Raw genomic sequence first — 20,797 nt, forward strand, 5'->3', positions numbered from 1 at the left:
CATTGCATACACATAACATAGTGTTCTTCTCTGCTAGTAATACTGTTCTTAATACAGCTTGACCTCTGAAAGGAGAATGGTGTTCTAAAAAAAACTAAAAATCTTTAGTGTGCCCATACTCATAATATTTGAGAATTCCTGAGCTAAGAAAAATTTTCCCTCATTCTTCTCATTCATTCATTTTATTGAGCACCTAGTAAAACGCCAAGCACAATCATGGGAACAAGACAAATAACATAATCCCAGAAATCAGTCAGTTTATAATGAAATAGAAAAAGACAAATAACTCACACATACATGTCTCATAAGGGAAGCATAAGTAAAATGCTTTATTAGAACTTAGAAGAGAGAGAGCATACTGAGCTAAAGAGAACCATAGAAAACTTCCTAAGGGAAGTAACACTGACACCAAGCAGGCATTTATCAGAAGGGAAAAGGAAAGGGTAGCAGGTAGGACAGCAATAAGCAAAGATATCAAGATGGAAATATTCAGAATATATTTAGAGAATACAAGTTTATTCTTTCATTGAAATATAGAATACAAGCAATGAAATAATGAAAGATAAAGCTGGAACAGTAATTGGGGCCCAAATTACAAAACATTTTGAATCTTAAAGCAAGGAACCTGAAGAACTTAACTTGGTAAGCAACAGAAAGGTCTTGAAGGATTTAGTGCTGGGAGGTCACATAATTTCTGTAAAGTGCTGTGGGCAGATGCTAGAATACAAAGATTTGAGAAAAGGGGTGGGTGATGAGTAAGTGAAGATAAGGCATTTCAATTACTCAAAAAGTCAGGTGGAAGAGAAGAAAACCTCTTTCTTGACTTCCTTAATAGGGGAGACAAACAGATTTGTAGGTAGTAGCTAAAAGCAGACAAGTCTTTAGAACAAAAGAGACTGAAATACAGGAAAAAGAAGATAATACTACCATGGTACAAGATCCAAAAGAGATTAGAAAGGAATGATATCAAGACCATAATGTCTCTTCCACTTGTAATTTTGATACAGAGAAACTCTGAGGTGAACAGTACATTCTACCTCGATCTCAGTGAAGAAAGAATGTCCTGGGAAAATGTCCTTAAGTAAGTATAGCAGGATCAGAACAGAATAGGGTAGAAACACTAACTTTCTCAGATTGGACACTGAGTTTCTATATTACAACCTAAAATAGCATCAGCTGTGTCTTTAAAGTGGCCATGTTACACTGTTGATTCAAGAAAGCAAGCAGTCAGCTAAAACCCAAAGAAATTTTTCACATAACATAAATATAATCTTCCTAGCCAGTAACAGATACAGTAGGATTGAGCTCAAATTGAAAGCTGCTACAGGGCTACTTCAAAAAAATCGTGAAAAAATAGAATTAATAGATGACATGACTTTTCCCGTGAACTTTTTGAAGTACTCTCATATTAATCAAATGTAACAATGAATATAAAAAAAATACCTAGAAATTTAAAAGCTCAGTACAAAAAACAGCAGAATGTTGATCATTTTAAAAGTTGGGCTACACATACATGAGGGATCACTATATTATCCTGTCTGATTTTGTCTCTAAGTTTGAAATTTTCCATAACAAGAAGTTTTAAAAGTATCCACTTAAAACAAGACAAAACAAAAAAACACAAGGGGCTGGCCCGTTAGCTAACACCAAGGTCACAGGTTCAGACCCCACGTACACGCGAGCTGCCAAAAAAAAAAAAAAAAAAAAAAATCTGTACAACCCTTCAATAACTCCTCTTCTTATTCTTATATACCCTGATCTCATTTTTACTTTTTCTGGCCTCATCTCCCATTTTACCCTGTTATTTATTCTACAACCATAATGGACGACCTTTTGTTACTCTTTCATTTATAAACTTGTTGGGATTGATTGGTTGATTGATTGATTGACTCTTCCCCCGTGTTCCAAAGCTCAGTTTATGTTTTGGCGGCTGGCCGGTATGAGGATCCGCACCCTTGACCTTGGTTTATCAGCACCACGCTCTATGCAAAGCTGAGTTTAAATGTGACTTCTGTGAAGTCTATCACAGTTCCAGCCTAGCAAAAAACTAAGCACATAGAAGGTGGCGACAAATGCTTACCAAAGTCAGTGAAAAGACTTGAGAGGTTGGCTTGCCTCTCAAGAAGCACTTGAGAAGTTAGAGCTGAGACTAGAATCTACGCCTTCTGAATCCACATCTAATTGTCCATTTCCTTACATTACTTGATGGTAACATGAAAGAATGGTAGACAGTGTTTGCTACTCACACACCAAATGCAAATCACAGTGTTCTCTTTTGCTCCATTACGTGCGTGGAAGGAAGGGGAGGAAAAAGAGATGAGGAAGGGAACAAATATTTTTTAAATGATGCAAAAGGGAAGTTGCGGGTTTCCTCAATTCCGTGATGGGATCTTTCTACCCAAGAAGTAATGATCAGAGAACAACTCTCCGCCTCAAACACAGAAATGGCAACTCACTCATTCGTACATTCATTCAGCATCCTGAGTGCTTACTATGTTCCAGGCCCTGTACGCACCGCTGGAGACACCGGGATGAACTAAATACAGTCCCTGTCCACGAGAAGCTCCTCGCCTAGCGGAACCACTAACAGCGATAACTTTAATAGTGTTCAGATGGCTGGAGGAAAGGAGCCCGGTAGCCAAGTTTTACAAGCCAGGTTCACAAACCAGCTCCCAGCCCCGCTCCAACACATTCAGGTAGCAGCTCCCAATCCTCAGCGGGCCGGACTCTCTCTCCCGGCTGCGTGCCTGTACACTCACCACATACAAGCAGCGGAACCTGAACTTCAGTCGCCCCTCCCGCTTCTCCCTTCCCTGGCTTTCGTCATCCAGGAGCGCCGGGACGCGCGGAAAACGCTAATAACGGCACTTCCTCGTCACGTGAGGGGTTACGCCCCTCCCTGCACGTGGTCCCTCCCCCCTCAGTCCGCCGTGGCAATTACGCTCTCTACGGCCTGCACTCGGCGGGCCATCGTGGGCTGAAAACACTGTTCCGACAGGAACCGGAGGAGCTCTAGGCCAAATGGGTGGGCCAGCCAGAACCCCAGGACCCTTCACAGCTCGAGGCCGGAGAGAGGGAACGAAACAGGCGGGATCCGGTTGGGGAGGGAGGGTTCATAGCGGAAGGTGTCATGGCGGCCGCGCTCTGGAGTCACGTGCCCCCGCAAGCCCGCCTTCGTAGTTCCGGTCACGTGCCCTCAGACTCTTCGCCGCCAGCGATGGAGGCGAGACCCCTCAGTAACAGAAGCGGTGGCGACGGCTGCAGCCACTGGGTTTCCGCCTCTTCCCAGCGGCGGCTCTAAGAAGCGCAGCGGAAGTCGACCGACACAGCCCAGTCACTTAATCCGTACCCAGAGCTGTAGCTTCCACCTGGTAAGTTTAGACCGAAGAATGGGGGTGGGTGGGTGAGGAGCTGACAGGCCCGGGGGCCGCAGGAATGCGCGGATTCTGACCCTTTTTTCTGCGTTAGTGTCGCCACAACGCCCAATCCTCCCGTTTCGATTGCCATTATTACGCCGAAGCGGGGAAGAGGCGACCCCTAATTTCCTTGCCTAAAAGATGCCTGCCCTTTCACTGAGAGCAGGGACTTGAAGTTTTATCCAAAGCCAGGATCAGACTTGGCTCATGAGAGTGAAGTAAGTGGGGGCCTCTCCTGAGCAGAAAAGCTCTTCCCGTTAGGAAATATGCTGTTCGGTCTTTCAGTTTCTGTAAGCAAAAAGCTTTCACCTCGGTGTCCACATACCTTTTGCTTCCACCTGTCATCCCTGCCGCTCGTAAAAACCTTTTTCACACATGTGCCAATCCACACCCACCCCCAACCCCAGTTTTGGTCATGTCCGGTTTGATTGTTATGTAATGATGAAAAATAGATCAATACATGGAAATATATAATTATTTTCTACATTCTCTAATGTGCTCAGAAGCTAAATTGACTGAAGAGGTGTATCCGATCGATTCTTAAGCTTCCGTTTGAGCTCTGTAAAATGGGAGTGGGAGAAGGAGATATAAAAACTTACCCTCTGTCATTCGAAGACACAGTTTAAAAAACATAAATTGAGTGGTTTGAAATATACCTTGCATTAAGTATTGGCTCTTACAAATCAATATTCTCATTATTTAAACTTGAGATTTTTGAAAGTTTTAAAGGATTGAAACAGTTTCTCCCCATGAATTCTTACCTGGAACACAAATATATATAGCAGCATGCTGTGGTGGAACTGAGTTTAGGAGAGCCAGGCCCCGTGGGCTCAGCCTCCCCTCTACCCTAGAGGCATCTCCAGTTGGCAAACCACTGATCTGGACTTTGGTGATTAAGTCAAACTTGCCAACCCAAAGATTTTGCTCTTTGCCAAGCAAAACAGAGCAGTTGAGATGGAAAGGTCACAACAGAATGGAAGATAACCTCTAGTAGCAGGCCTATAGGTTATAGGAGGACTAGACTCCATAGAGAACTATGTACCTATTAGCAGGCCTAAATCCCTGAGATGGTCTGCTACCCCCACTCAGCCAACCTTTTAACAGTGTAGCAGCTTGATAGGTTTGAGTCTATCCTAGGTGATATTAAATACACATCGTTGTGCAAATGCAAAGAAATAATCCAAGCAGATGCAGACAGGGCTTTTTAAAAATACCATGAAGATTGGTGCAGTCAAAGCAAGAAGAATCAGTTAAAAGTAGTGAAGCAAATGATCAGCTCTGGTCAGTTGTGAATGCTTCCTGTGTGTACTGCCCTCAAGGCTCATCTTCTCCCTGCTGAAACCTGTATATCTTTCCATCTTACATCTTACTTCTCTGTGCTATTTTTTTTTCTTACCATCAGAATGTTGTCTAGTGTACCATGAGCTTTCCTAGCATTTTGGCCACCATTTCTACCTTATGGATTCTGCTGCTAGAAGTGTCTTTGTGCCCTTCCTCCTTTCTCTCCTTCCTGCCTTCAGTGTGGCAGTGTCAGGCATTGATCTCATAGTCCCTCTTTCCCCCACTTTGATTACCAACTGATTACACTTCTCTCCATCTTGGTAATGTACTCTTGACAGCATGCAGTATTTATTAGTGGATACGAACACATTTCCTTCTATTATGCATCTCTGTGTCGTGTTTTCTTCCTTCTCTCTCTCCCTGAACTACTGTAAAATGAAAAGTGAAAAAGTGCTCAGTCTTAAAATTGCCACATCAGTTACTCTTTGATATCTTCCTTGTCTGTGAAACTATCTTAAGGATAGTACATTTTGGTCATTCTTTACATATTTCCAGGGTCTTATTTCCTGTAATGCTGAATTGTTAAAATGTTTTGGATTGCCTGATGGCACGCAACATTCCAAATCGCCATTTTTTATGTCGGCATATACAACAGTTTTATAGCTTTATCTATAGTAATCCTACTTTTAGAGAGTGATAAGGAGTATATATTTCACTGGTTGTCTTTTTTCCCCCTACTTATCTCTGCATGTTGGAAAAGGGTGTAGATAATAGAAATGCGGAGATGAAGTAATTTAAAGATATCTTACTCAACTGTTTCAAATTCTTCCTATTACTGTTTTTTTTCATAAGAGCAAATCCAGTTATTGGTATCTTTGTGAGAAATGAAACACTGATCTGTGAATTGAGAGCTATAGTGCTTCTTGGAATTTAGCTGAGGATATATGTGCAAAGGTTTCTTGTGTCTTACCAAGATTGTGTTAATAACAAAGATCTTAAATGAAGTTACAGATATTCGTTGGATTCTTCCTATGGTGCAAATACTATGCTGCTGGATGCTATATTCAGTGAACACATACGTGTGGCTTCTGACCCCCCCCCCCCCCATTAAGCTTGCAGTCTGTAGGAGACATACGTTAAAAGAATTAAATTTTAAAAAATTACAGTTGTGGTAAGTGCTATGAAGGGAATAATAGGAGACCTTAGGTTGTAGCTTTGAAGCTTAGAGTAGGATGAAAAAAAAAATAAGTGAAAGCCAATTGATGGGAAGGGAGGAGAATGTGCAGAGGTTCAGAGCAAGGTATATACATGTAGCTTCAGACAAATAAATTTTTAACTGCAAGTGAATTAATGCCTTTACTAGAGGATCTTGCTATTTAAAGAAGTCATGTGACAGATTATTTGATAAAGTAAATAATCTTTCAAGTAATGTTAAATCTTATACAGTTCTACTGGAAGGAAGTGTTTGCTACCCAGGAATCCCCTTCAAGAAAAATCTGGAAGTCACAGAAGCCATTGTAGGATAGCCCAATGGTCTATTAAACTTTCTAAAATTGGTCCTTGTAAAATTAATACAGGTGCTACAGATGACCAGGGAAATTTTGCAAAGCAAATTAGCTATGAAGCAATTGACCAGTTGGGCCCAATGTTAAATAATTTATTTCTGATTTATTTTTGAAGTTCCTCAAAATGAATTTTAATATGAATGGTTTTACACATTAAGTATAGGAAGTTATGTTTTTCCCACTTGACTTAAAGTAGCTGATTCAAAGTCAGTTTTTATCAATCTAGTATATTCTCCACTCTACACTTTCTTTGTCTTCACCCATCTTTTCTTCTTTACCTTTCCAACTCAGAAAAGTTTTCTGTTCTTTTCCAAAGCTAACACTTTTCATTTGTGCCTGTAAGCCCAGTTAATTGGGGGCTTGTGCTATCAGCTATTCTTGCTCACTGCTTTTCTTCCAACTGTTGGCATACTGAAAATTATCCCACAGTTATCTTCTAACTTCTCCCTCCAAACTTTCCCTCCCATCTTTCTCAGATTTTACTTCGTGTTTCTTAAAATGTGATTTGTATGGTATACAGTACAGTTTTACATTCTAGGGATAGGATGGGCTTTTTAAAATTTAATAGTTGTATTATAATGAGTGTTTTTAGAAAGTTAATTTTAAAGTATTTAACAGTTCATAGATGTTATAAAACTTCATTTTATAATTTTTTTTATTTTTTCTATTTTTTTAATTTTTTTTTATTTTTGTCTTTTTCGTGACCGGCACTCAGCCAGTGAGTGCACCGGCCATTCCTATATAGGATCCGAACCCACGGCGGCAGGAGTGTTGCTGCGCTCCTAGCGCTGCAGTCTCCTGAGTGCGCCACGGGCTCGGCCCTTATAATTTTTTTTAAAAAGTAAGTTGATTCACACATATTTCAGAAATTGAAAATAGGAAACACTTAATTCTTATCCATAGTAATGCCTCTTATAGTTTACCGTGTTACCTTATAAACATTTGGTTTGATAGGGAATAAACTATTGGGAAGATAGTTTTAATAACTACTTTTCTCATTACAAAATACATACTTATTGTAGATAGTCCAGAAAACAAAAAGAGCATTCAAATTATCTGAATTTTTATCATCTGTAGATAATCGCTATTATTTGGTGTTTCTCCTTCCAGTCAGATATATTTGCAAAAGAGCGTAGTGGGCTCTGAAATCAGACTGACCCAGATTCAAACCTAGTTCTGCTGCTTCCTTAATGCTTTGGGAAAGTGTCTTGCTTTCTCAGTCCCAGTTTCCTTATCTGCAGAATGGAACTAATAATAAACCTGCCTCATAGCATTGTTAAATGGGGACTGAATGAGAAAATGCCTATAAAGAATTTAGTCTAGTGCCTGGCACATATTATTAAGCATTCAGTCAATTTTAGATAGACTTTTTAAAATTTAAAAATATGGAATCAAACTACGTGCTTTTTTTTTTTTTTTTGCTTGCTTTGATCACTTAACAATTTATCTTTTCACGTCATTAAATCGTTTCAAAACAGAGGTTTTCAAACTTTTTAAGCAGTTATAACCCTCTATTCAAAATCTTAGGGGGACATCAAATAAGTAAGTCAGTTAAAAGATGGTATCATATATTAAGAATTTTGACCCTTTATCACATTTGGTATGTGGATATCAAAACTGGAGATTGTAAAAGAACATGGGGAAATATTTACAGTGGCAAGTGAAAAACACAAGATAATTAACTTGGATGTACTTCATAATTGCATTTGTAAGGTGGGTACAGATAAGATAAACACAATTTAAAATGAAGAAAATTGATGTTAGGATTGTGGGATTGTGGATTTTTAAAAATCCCTTTATTGTTATTTGTTCATTAAAAATAGTCATCTAATTAGGTTTCATTCCGACATTTACAAATGCCCACATAATGCAGATTACCCCCACCTGCATGACTCAGCAGTGCCTCACACTCATCATGCGTAGAACTGAATTCTTTGTCTTCACGTTCAAACCTGCTCTTCCTTCTCATTTATTTCTGTAAATGGCACCACCATATTCATGTCAGTAGAGCCTAGAAATGGAGTCTGGGCAAGCAACCATGACATCTCTGTTAGCAATTACAATGTCTGTTCATCCTGCTTCCTCAGTGGTCCTCCTTGTCCCTTCCTCTTCATTCTCACTTCCACCATCCTGGTTCAGAAACCCCTTCTGGTCTCTCTCCAGTCTCTTATGCTGCCCACAGATTAATTTTCTGAAATACAAATCACTGCCTAGTTCAAAAGTCTTTAGAGGTTTTCTGTTGTTTACCACATAAGGTGGCATTCTTTACTGTCTGCTTCCCTCTCAACCATCCAGCTTCATATCCCGCTGATCTCCATCATGAACCTTATGCTGCATCCAGAGCAGACTACTTGCCATTCCTAGAGAGTTTCAGTCCTTTGCTCCAGACCATTTCCTTTGCCTATAATGCCTATTTCCTTTTACTTTCTCTTTCAAAATCCTCTCTTCCAGACCCAGTTTATAACTAACTTATGTATAAAAAAGAACGAACTACTGATACATGCAACAATATGGTGAATTTTTTAAAACACGTTAAGTAAAAAGCCAGAGACAAAAGAGTACGTACTGTGTTATTTTGTTTTCATGAAATCTTAGAACACACAAAAACTAAACTGTGGTGTTAGAAATTGGAAAATATTGCTGAAGGGTGGAGGGAAGAGAATTGACTGGAAAGAAACATAAGGGAACTTTTAGGAATGATGAAATTTTCTATGTCTTGTTTGGGGTATGCATTTTGTTGGTTTGTTAATTATACCTCCGTTTTTTAAAATTGCTGTTAAAAAATTTTATAGCAAACCTTTTGTAAGATTTTCCAAGTAAAGAAATTGCCAGATTCCTAACTCTGAACATTTTTTGTGTCCCTTTTGGGACTTCATACATTCTAATTTGTATGTACTAAGAAATAGCACACATATGCATGCATCTTGCTTACTACACTGGAGGCTCTTTGAAAGCAGAAATCACTATTGACAGACATTCATCTTTGGGTAGCCCCTAGGCTCCTTGGTTTGGTACAACTTTATTGAATAAATGTATTCACACTGACCCTTTTCCTGTTCATTCTTGAGGTGGAATAGCCTATAAAGACTTCTAAAAAAAGAGACCTATAAAAGGGGAGATATGACCACTCAAAATAAATCAGTGATATTTTTCATTAATCCTAAGAGGTGGTAGTTTCAGAAGTAATGTGTTTTTATTTTATTTTACTTTTTTTTTTCTTTTTTTTAAATAGATGACCAGTAAGGGGATCTTAACCCTTGATTTTGGTGTTGTCAGCACCACGCTCACCCAAGTGAGCTAACCGGCCATCTCTATATAGGGATCCAAACTCATGGCCTTGGTGTTATCAGCACCGCACTCTCCCAAGTGAGCCACGGGCCGGCCCTTTTATTTTATTTTTGTCTTTATATAAGAATAGCTGTTTTTCATTGTTTTTAATGCCTGCCACTGTTCTCTTCCTAATGCTTATTTTTCCATATGTCCCAATAGAAGTTCTCCTCGATTATTCGAATGACTAAAGGCAGAGCCAATATTTCATTATTCCCATTTGTTTTAACCTCCAGGAAAATTGTTTCACTAAAGCTTTACTTGTTTGCTCAGGGCAAACTTAATTTTTATAACACCTAGAAATGCTAACTTCTCCAAAATTATACTTGAAACTGTGCTTGAAGAAGTAAATTTTTTCAAATTATATTTTAAACCGTTTCTTAGGGAATGAAAACTAAAGTCATAACTTCATCAGAAATGACATATGTGCGGGTACTTCAAAAAGTTCATGGAAAGATTCATATTATCTTTTAATTCAATTTTTCCTCCAACTTCTTGAAATACATTCATATGTGGCTTTTGTGCCACAACTTTCTCCATCCTGGCCCATGTCAAACATCATCAGCAGTCATGGCATCTTTCCCGCTGAGCCCAGACCCCAAAGTCCTTTTCAGCCTCACGTTCCAGACAGCCACACTCAAGCCTCAAGGATTTGGGTTGGGCATTGAAGATTCCCAGAAAAGGGATGATAAAGGGGGCTCCAGGCTATTTTCTAGGTAACTGGTTAACCATATGCAAATGAATCCTTGGCCAAGACGTGGTAGAGAACAGGTGAAGATGTGTGATTGTTGAAAGATGGGAAACTAGCATCTGAAGTGCTAGGTATCAAATTCTCTCAGTCTTATTTTCTGGTACACAGAAGAAACTTAAGCCAGAAATTAGGAAACTTTGGTGTGCTTTTAGCTCCAGGAATGATTCTGGGAAGGTCACACAAGTTCTGTGGCCATTGTTGTTTCAGTTGAAAGAAATTTGAACTAAACATTCAGTAGGGCTCTGTGTAATTATGAAGTTCTACGGTTCTAAGTATAGACAAGACCACATATTTGCAGTTCAGTGGTGTTTATGATTTAAGAATGTAACTGAAGAAAATAAAAGTAAATTGAAAATATCCTCATTAGCATATGTGGAAATGGTTTGAAAAACTGCCAAGTTTTGTAAACTATTGAGTATTGTATAAATTTGCACCTGTAGTATGAGCAAAATGAAATTTGATTGTAGAGGAATAATGCTGTGCCACTTTATCTTCAACTCTGAATAAGAGAGGAGATTTTTCCTCGTTAATTTCTTGCAGTTTAGGTTTTAGATTTGGAAGGGTCTCTAAAAGTCGACAAATCCAACTCTAATTGATGTGTGGAATTTTTTTTCCCCCTCTTATTAGCACATTTTAGCCATCATGGCAACTTCATCTGAAGAAGTTTTGCTGATTGTGAAGAAGGTGCGTCAAAAAAAGCAGGATGGAGCTCTGTACCTCATGGCAGAAAGAATTGCTTGGGCACCTGAAGGCAAAGATAGATTTACAATCAGCCATTTGTATGCGGATATTAAATGTAAGTCAGCTATACTAAGGCCTGATGTATATGTGTCATATTTAAAGGAAAGTGAGCTGAGATGCCAGGTACAGTTCAAGCTTTATTAAAGGAAAAGATTCTGCTGGGCTGCGCTCAAAGTGGGGAACAGCCCGGGGCTGCCCTGAAAATGGGGGACAGCTGCTAACCTAGGGTGGTGGGAGCTTATATTGGTATGTTGGTGCCAAGAGCTGGGTGATGTAATTCCAGGATAGAGATTGAGTTAGGTCATGGGAATGGAGAGTTCCACGCATGCAGAAATGCCGAAAGTTTCATTTTCTCCACAATCATGAGGCTTCTTGTAAAAGAGAACAGGGGAGGGGAGAAGGTGGGTGGTACCATTTTGTACTTGGGCTTGTCTAAAATGGTGCTGATCATGTTGCAGATCTATTATTCCTGCCTTTTAAGCATAGGAAAAAGGGCAGAGGTCTCATTCTTCTGAAGCTGCTTCCTGCTGGAGATGGGTGAAGATACGGAAAAAATAAAAGATTTATGTTGGCGAGTAAAACAATTAGGTAGCAGGGTATTGATTTCTTGTGGGGAGGCTGTATTCCTCCAGGGAAGGGTCGCTGATTCTGAGGGGCTGATATCCTCCTCGCAGGAACAATTCAGCAACCTTTTGATCAGTGAAAGCCTGTATTCATTCCTGCAAGAAATTAGAGAAACACCGAAAAAGACAGGGACCAAAGAGTAGGATGAGGCACAGTTAGGGGTCCTAGTAGGGGCATAAGCCAGGGTATTCAAGGGTTCAGTGACTGGAGCCACCCCCCCAGGTGTGTTTGTGTTTTGTAACCCTTTGTGTCAGTGATCAATGCTTGCCTTTAATGGTATAAGTTCTTTCGGATCACCCTGAACTCATTTACGTAGTAACAGCATTACTCCCCCAAGAAGAGGCAAGTGCCTTCCTTCTCGGCTGTAAGGAAGTAAAGGGCCCGATGGTTCTGTAAAGCGACGGTTCTGTAAAGCGACTGTTGCGAGTGAGGTGACCTGTCACTGGAGGGAGGAGATGCTGTCTACACTTAGTTCTTCTGAGAGTTTTTGATACAATTGAGAGGCAGTAGCAGGGCCCTCTATGCCAGTTCCAGTTGCAGGAAGGATCCCTGCCCCAATTAAAGGGTACAGTTAGTACCCTATGGGAGCCAGGGCACTTCCTGAGAGGGAGGGGCCAAAGTTAGTCCCAGTCCTGTCTGTCTGGACAGTGATGTGAGGGATGAGCCAAACGAATACGCATGAAATCGAGTCGGGGGCAGGCAACAGGATAATGTAATTTTACAAAGGAAATATTCCGGTTTTAGGGCATGGATGAGGAGGGCGTAAGTGAGTGGTAGCATTTGGTGGTGTTAGTAAGGCAGAGTGTGGGTAGGCCCTGCGCAACGCTGACAGGCCCCACTGAAGTGAGTTTAGAGGAAAGTGAAGAGACATTTGTGGAAACATTGCAGGCTGTGTCAACGGAGAGAGGGTGACTACAAAAAGTTTTTCACGAAGTAGGTGACAGATGAGTCACTCGGGGCCCAGTCTGATTTGTTGAGGACTACATCGTCCCTGTGGACCTGGAACCTCCATGTTCTAGGTAAGGGGGAGCATTGAAATAGGAGGAAAAACATGAGAAGGATGCGAAGGTTTAGGGAGCCAAAAGAACTTAAAGGGCACATTGCCACAATGAAATTGCTAAGAAGCATCCTACCGGTAGGTGGTAAAGGAGTGCCAGGAAAAATCTTCCTGTAATTTTAAAATCTTTTGGGGCAGCACTGATCAGTTCTGTAGCAAGTACTAGAACAGGTAGTATAATAAAGGTTAGGGACACAGAGTGGCATATACTTATCATGTCCCACGATGGCAAGAATGAGAGGATAATCGCCAGGGGAAAGATCATCCTTCTTTTGGGATTGGGAAAAGAGTGGAGGTCCTGGAGTTTTTCAGTTTTATGAGTCCTAAAATGGACGAAGTGTGAGGAGATGTTGGGTTGGGGGTTGAGTAGAGGGACCCCTCTGGGTTGGTGTTAACAGATTCTTTGGGTAAAGTCTCAGGTGCTCATTTTACCAAGTATAAGTAATACCAAGGGGCCTTTCCTAGTACTCTTACTGCTGTGGGAGTGGTGAGAAGTACTGTATAAGGCCCTTCCCAACATGGCGAGAGAGGCTTTGGGATTCAGGTTTTAATATACACTTGCTGTCCTAGGCTCAGTTTAAAGTCTCAGGGGGTGGTGGGGAAAGGATGAGGTAATAAAAGGTTGGCCCGCTTCTTAAGGAGATCTGTAGTGCGCAAAAGAGTAGGGAGAGACTGGCCTAAAGGCGATAAGCTGGAAGGGAGAGGTGTGAGAGTGAAGGGTCTACCGTACATTAGTTCAAAGGGGCTGAGGCCTGTGGGCTTGCGGGGGGCAGCCCATAGGCGAGTGAGTGACTGGGGCGTAGGCCAAAACGAGGGATGATTTCTGAGGTGAGAGCATGCGTTACTGCTGTAGCATCCTCTGAAGTGCAGGGAAAAGCCTCAACCCAACCTGAAAAGGTATCTACTAAGGTTAGAAGATAGCGTGTCCTTTTGTGTTGAGGCATGTGAGCAAAGTCAATTTGCCAATTCTGGCCAGGAGTGTACCTTCTGGCCTGGTGGGTGGGAAAGGATTGGAGCAACGAGTACGCAAATAACAGTTTTGGGTGATTTGTTTTAGTAACTTGGCCATGTGGGGAGAGTAATATAAGGGCTAAGGAGAACATAGTAGGATTTCATAGCTTATGTGAACTGAATTATGGAAATCTAAAAGGATTTGCTCAGCTTGTGTGGAAGGGAGGGCATAGCAACTGGAGAGAGTATACCAGTTGTCCTTTCTCTGTGTCCCCAGCTGTTGGAGGTGTTGTATTTCTTGAGGTGTGTATTGGGGTAAGGGTGTAGGGGCCATGAGAAGGACCTGAGCAGGAGAGGAAGAGTGGGACCTGGTGATTGAGCATCCTGTTTTGCAGTTAGATCCACCAGTTTGCTTCCCTGGGCTATGGGGTTGTTGGAGGTTTGGTGTCCTCTGCAGTGTATAAGCCCAACCTCCTTTGGAAGTTGTGCAGCCTCAATAGCTTGTGTTAGGTTTACTATGGCATAACCCACCCGGGGGCGGGCGTGGAGGTGGCGCTTCCATCTGTGAACCATGTAATTGGATACGAGGAGATGTGTGGAAAGAGATTGAGAAAGGGGTCTAAAGCCTCCATGCAATTATGTTCTAAGGATCGTGAGTGTTTTGGGATGAGAGTGGCTGGATTTAAGGGAGGGCGAGGTTTAAAGGAGAACTGGGAGTTTTCAGTGGAGTAAAGTGAGTAAGTTGTAGGCAGGGAGGGAAGAGAATTGACTTGGCCTTGTGGCTGAGAAGGTCTTGACTGTTGTTCAAAAGTTAGTTTAGAGCTTTCTTGTGCTAAAAGGATGGCTGCCACCAAGGCCCATAAACAGCGGGGGGGGTCCGTCTTCAAACTGTGGTATCTAGTTGTATAGAGAGGTATGCAACAGGGGAGAAAATATCTCCTGCCTCTTGTTTCAAAACCTTGACTACCAATCCTTGGGTTTCGGTGACATATAGGATAAAAGGATGAGATAGGTTTGAGGGAAATAGAGCTGGGGCTGCTAGGAGAGCGGCTTTTAATCGCTGGGAGGGAGAATCAATGGGCTTTGTGGGATCTAAGGGAATGGCAGGATCCCCTTTGGCTGCCCCATAAAGTGGCTTTGCTAGCACATCAAAGTTAGGAATCCATAGGCAAAGATACTCTGCAAGCCCCTAGAAAGAAAGGATTTCACCCTTTGTGGTAGGAGTAGGGAGTTCAGAAATTAAACTTTTGTGATCCACCCTTATATCTTTGGTATTGGGGGTGAGGTGAACTCCCAAATAGGCAACTGAAGGAGAAGAAATTTAGGCCTTGCTGGGGGACACTCGATATCCCCTGGAGGCCAGCAGGAAAGTAAGGAGAGCAACAGTGTGGGCCTGTGAATCCTCATAGGAGGGACTACAAAGGAGGAGGTCATCTACGTATTGTATTAAAGTGCTAAAGGTTGGGGGAAGTTCAGATAAGTCTTGAGCTAAAGCGTGGCTGTAAAGTGTGGCTATCCCGAAACCCCTGAGGTAGTACTGTCCAGTTGTTGGGAACGACACATGTCAGGATTAGTCCTGTACCAAACGGTATGAGCTGTTAGGCTTTATAACCAGAAGGATGGGTGTATTGAAAGGCGAGTGGGTAAGCTGTGAGCGATGAGAAGAAAGGAGTTTGTGTATGATGGGTTTTAAGCCTATTAGGTGTTTGTTAGCAATGGAGTACTGAGAGACATTAGGGAACAAAGGGGTTCCACAATTTAACAGGGATAGGGGAATGGTGTGTAGCAGTGGAGGGAGAAGTGTCTCCTACTATGGGATTAACCTTGTCCAAGGGGCAGGGGAAGGTGGAAGCCCCAGGGGCCAGGTCTGGGTGTGGCCTGTAACAGAAGTATTGTAGCTGGAGTTAAAGCGTTTAGGGTAAGAATAGCTTTGAATTTGAAAAGGATGTCTCATCCCAGTAAGGGGGTTGGGCATTGAGGCATTATTAAGAAATTGTGTGTGAATTGGGTGTGATGTAGGGTTCAGGAAAGGGTTCAAGGCAGTATGCTGATCCTGTGACCCCTACTATTGTGACAAAGGATGGGCTTGTTGGTCCTGCATATTCAGGAAGGATAGAGTAAATGACCCCTGTATTGATGACAAAAGAGATCAGCTTACCTGCCACAAGGTGAGGTACCCTGGGCTCATGCATGGTGATCACTGTGGGAGCCTCAGGCCCTGGGCATCATCAGTCCTCCTCCTGGGCAAAGCCTAGAAACTCATGTAGAGATGGCCGTGAAGCCAAAGGCTGTAGGTTGGGGGCTGGGCCACTCCCTCTCTGGCAAGTGGGACAGTCAATCCCGCAGTGATCTGGCCATTTGCCGTGAGGACAGGGCCCCAGAGGGAGCTGTGGATTGGGACATGCTTGTGCCCAGTGGCCCGGTTGACCACATCTGAAGCAGTTCCCAGGTGGCTTGCCTCTTGAGTCAGCTGGCTTTGGAGTATGTGAGCCATGGATGGCATTAGCCAGGAGCTAGTATTTGGCCTGATCTCTTTTACAGTTTTTTGAATATCAGGGGCTGATTGGGTAATGAAATGAGAGTGTAAGAGGGCCATGCCTGCAGGGGAGTTTGGATCTATACATGTGTATTCATGTAAAGCCTCAGAGAGGCAGTTTAGGAACATCGCGATTTTCAGTGGATCTCTGTGTGATTTCTCTAAGCTTGTCATAATCGACTGACTTGTGAGTAGCCTTTTGGAGGCTGTAAATCAAGTGTGTGATCATGTTATCCTGGAAATCCCGATCCCCATGGCCAGCCTGGTAGTTCCAATTTGGGTCCATGCAAGGAACAGCAACAGCTCCCACAGGCCACCTATTATTTTGACCATGTACCTGAGCCACCATCCAGACCTGCTCCCTGTACATGGACTTAGACAATTCCTTCTGTCCCAGCCACTTCACAGAAGGATTATAAAAAGCTGGAGCTGAGGCGGGGTTGTTACCTGATGAAGGGGGAGAAGGAGTGGGGTTGAGTGGCTGAGGACGAGCGTATCGAGACCAGGTAGAGGGAAGAGAGGGGAAAGGTGAAGGCTGACGGATCAGAAGATTGATCCGAGTCTGAAAGGAGAGGTCGAGCATGAGCTAGGAGAATTTGAGACATAGGACAGTTTTGTCATAGAGAAGAATGTGTTCAGAGATAGGAGAAGGCTTGAACATAAAAGAATCTCTCCAGTTTTTGCCGTTTCAGTGAGTATCTAAATCGAATACCATCTTGTGGCCACCGGAATCCATTGTAACCATGTGTTTGAGTTGTTTTGTTTTTTTTTAAGATGACCAGTAAGGGGATCTTAACCCTTGACTTGATGTTGTCAGCACCACACTCTCCCAAGTGAGCTAACCGGCCATCCCTATATAGGGATCCAAACCCCTGGCCTTGGTGTTATCAGCAACACACTCTCCCAAATGAGCCACAGGCTGGCCCTAGGTGTTTGAGTTTTAATGTCTCCCTGGAGGCAGAGAGGCTGTGCAGGAGACAGCCTGGAGGCGTAGAGCACAGAGTACAGTAGAAAACAAGACGTTTAGGTTTGGGTTGTGAGGATCCCATTTAGAGGGTGAGAAAGGGCAGTCAGTCCTGGTAGAAGAAGCGTGCCAACAAAGAGCTTCCTTTCTGCTGTCCACCTTCCTTTCGAAAGAACAGCCATGACCGGCTAATGAAGCATCCTTCAATAGCTGGGGGGCACAAGAAGAGTTCCCTTGGCCAGGCACCTGAGCTTCATAGAGACTGGAGTCATAGAGAGTAGTTGGGGGAACTCGACAGACCCACTGACTCAGCCTGAATTGGGGCTGGTGTTGGATGCGTTGGTCTGAAACGGCAAAAGTAGAGAGCCCCAGAGGCACCCAGGTTCGGGAAGGGCATCCAGGGGCCAATCACCCCAAGACAGAGGGGATCATCCACAACATTGGCCAAAACCTTTCCCAGGTTTCAGCGCCATAATGAAAGAAAGTGAGCCGAGATGCCGGGTACTGTTCAAGCTTTATTAAAGGAAAAGAATCTGGCGGGCTGCGCTCAAAGTGGGGAACAGCCTGGGGCTGCCCTGAAAATGGGGGACAGCAGCTAACCTAGGGTGGTGGGAGCTTATATTGGTATGTTGGCACCAAGAGCTGGGTGATGTAATTCCGGGGTGGGGATTGAGCTAGGTCACGGGAATGGAGAGTTCTGCACATGCGGAAACACCGAAAGTTTCATGTTCTCCAAAACCATGAGGCTTCTTGTAAAAGAGAACAGGGGAGAGGAGGGGAGGAGGTGGCCAGCGCCATTTTGTACTTGGGCTTGTCTAAAATGGTGCTGGTTATGTTGCAGATCTATTAATATTTGCTGGTAACTTTATTAAAAATTTGTTTATACCATCTTTGCAAGTTTTTTTATTTTATATGTATAAAAAAATCAACCATGTAGAAATTACGAAGTGGGATCACTAAATATATACTATTCTATATCCTGATCTTTTCACTCAATAATAGAGTGTGTACAGGTTTACATATGTAAATCTACCTCAAATGAAGAGCTCCACACAAACTTTTGAGAGTTGCATAATACTCTACTGAATGGATTTACAGTCATGTTTTTAACCAGTCCTCTGTTAAAAGACATTTAGGAAGTTTCAAGAATTTTCTTATTGCAAACAATGTTGCACTGTAGATCTGTGCACTAATATTTCTTCAAGGTTCTGTGTGTAGAATACATCCCTGCAACAGTTTTACTGGTTCAAATAGTTCATGCATTTAAAATGTTGATAAAGGATGTTAGGTTGCCCTTCAATAAACTTGTACCATTTAGCCAAGTTGTCTAATTAGTCTTTGATAATGTAGCCATTGTCTTTTGAGAAGATAGACTCAACTTTATACTGATTGTAGATGGGAGAAATACTGAGCTTAATATTTTTATATCCTTTTATTTTCATAATTTTCAAGTATGAAGGCTAAAAATCAAAACTGCTTTTGTTTCCAAATTAGTAAGGTTAACTTCAAATTTATTACCCAGAGCGTATGATACTTTGTAGATTGGCAATAATTAGATTTAAAAGCACCAGGTGAATCCTGGGAACACCATTCCTCTGAAAGGGATTCTGCAACTCACCTAAATAAAGATCTGGAATAGGAGAGCTCTGGGAGAGTCTGGGCAACCGACCTCTTAACGAGTTATGGTGCCTTAACTGTGATCATTAATATGGATTCATTTATTTCCCTGGATATAAGATTCTTCTCCTAGATAAAATCCTGTGTAGATGTCAAGCAACATGATACCTCCAAAAACAGACAACCCTTAACTTGCAAGTGCTCAGTTTACAAAATGTTTTTTGTGTATGAACAGCTGCCCTAGTCCAAGGTCTTAACCTGTACCTTACTGCTGGAAATGACCAAGATACCTATCTTTCTTCACTGGAATAACTTAGAATCTGAATTCTCATGAGAAATTACTGTTTAAAATTCTTCATAGTTCAATACTGCCTAAACTATATGGTCTTTTGTCCATTATCCTGGTAATAGTACCTCCTTTTAAAACTTTGTGTGGAAAAATGCCCTGGAAATTCCTGATAATAGTTCTACAAACTAACATTTGTACAACAATAGGCTAATAAATTAGGAACTGCCTGTATTGGCAATTCTCTTAAATGGGAAGCTAGCCCTATAGTTTTGTAAAACACACGTTCATTTTGATATCCACAGCATGCATTAAAGAATATGCCCATCTCACATTTCTCCACAATTCTTCTTAGCTATTGGGGAAGGGTGTGCATACCCAAATCTACATCTGCACCAGAACAGTTTTTGTTTTAAGTCAAATATTTGAAAGAATATTGTGAAAGGAGCCATTGAGAGTTATCATTAATAAATTACTAAGTTGAAAATCAGCAGTAGTTCTTATCATAGCTGAAGTTAGCTAGTTAAAAAACTTAAGAAGGTGGCCTCCCTGAGACAGGAGCTAACATAGAGCAAGGATGAAACATTGACTAGAAAGGATGATTGTTCTAGAAGAATGGCTTAATGGAACATGCTAACTGACAGTGTAAATTACTTAATTATTGCTGCTTTTAGCAGAAAGGTATTTCATTTAAACTATCTGGAAACATGATCTTCATTGTCAGGTTTCTGTTTAAGGTTTAGTAGATCAGTTTATGCTAAGATGTAAGCTCTAGGCATTGTTTCACATCACCATGAGTCACCCATTAATGGGACAAGGCCCTCCATCTCTGTTTCCCTTATGAAGAAGAGAAGCACTACTGTTGCCATGAGGGCCACTCTTTCAGAACAATTTCTCCATTATATAGGCACACTTTGGTGTTTTCAGTCCCACTTTTTTATTATGAAAATCTTCAGAGTTACAGAAAAATGTAAAGAATGATACAGTGAAAACCTATGAAATATATCCCACCCACATACTACAGTTGTTATTTTGCCATGTTTGCTTTATTATTTATGTGTATACTTTTATTGCTTATAATGTCATTATCTGGACAAGTACATGCTAATAATAAATATCCAGACCATTTTTGTATTTCCTTAGTTGTCCCAATAATGTCTTTCATAGCCATGATTCTTTTTTTTAACCGGTATCAATTTAGGTTCGTATACTTGTGGTCTTTTTAGACTTTTTCAGAGTATAGTCTAATAGAATATCATACATTCTGAAAATGTCTGATTGTCTCTTTAAGGTTTTAATTTATTCCTGTATGCCTATATTTTTTATAAACCGAAAATCAGTTTTAAGGGCTTGATTATACAACATTTTGGGCAAGAAAATGGTGGGTGGTGATCACTTCCTATTTCATCCCCTCAGAAAGTACATAGTGTCAGATTGTCCCACTTTTAATAAAGCTAAATTTGATCACTTGGTTAAAGTGGTCACATCAGATCTCTGAAAAGTAAAAGTACATATTTTCCTTTACAATTAGTAAGCAAGCCATGGCTGTGCTTTGCTGTCTTTTAGATCATGACAAGTCATTTTTATTAATGATAATGTTTAAAAGCTCTAAAGAGGTCTGCCCCAGTTGAATAGAAACAAAAGCCTGTTAGTATCTGGAGGCAGAAGCCGTGAGTGAGAA

At 41.5% G+C, this 20,797-nt stretch overlaps 2 protein-coding genes across 8 annotated transcripts in view; one reads left to right on the forward strand and one right to left on the reverse strand.

Moving 5' to 3' along the window:
- Nucleotides 1–3,091, reverse strand: part of HPS5 (HPS5 biogenesis of lysosomal organelles complex 2 subunit 2) — a 40,827-nt gene extending 37,736 nt beyond the window's left edge. For 5 of the 7 annotated variants that reach the window (XM_063093177.1, XM_063093173.1, XM_063093174.1 and 2 more), the window contains exon 1: nt 2,760–2,904. The gene's annotated coding sequence lies outside the window, so the exon portion shown is untranslated. The other 2 variants (XM_063093172.1, XM_063093171.1) reach the window with 2 other exon arrangements.
- Nucleotides 3,092–3,196: 105 nt separating this feature from the next.
- The window catches only part of GTF2H1 (general transcription factor IIH subunit 1), a 48,966-nt gene continuing 31,365 nt past the window's right edge, over nt 3,197–20,797 (forward strand). The window contains exons 1-2 of the mRNA XM_063093719.1: nt 3,197–3,371; nt 10,968–11,136. Coding sequence (XP_062949789.1) covers nt 10,983–11,136 — 154 coding nt within the window. The 5' untranslated portion in view covers nt 3,197–3,371; nt 10,968–10,982. The remainder of the gene's footprint in view (nt 3,372–10,967; nt 11,137–20,797) is intronic.

Source organism: Cynocephalus volans, chromosome 4 (genome assembly GCF_027409185.1).
Source record: "Cynocephalus volans isolate mCynVol1 chromosome 4, mCynVol1.pri, whole genome shotgun sequence".
Lineage (NCBI taxonomy): Eukaryota > Metazoa > Chordata > Mammalia > Dermoptera > Cynocephalidae > Cynocephalus > Cynocephalus volans.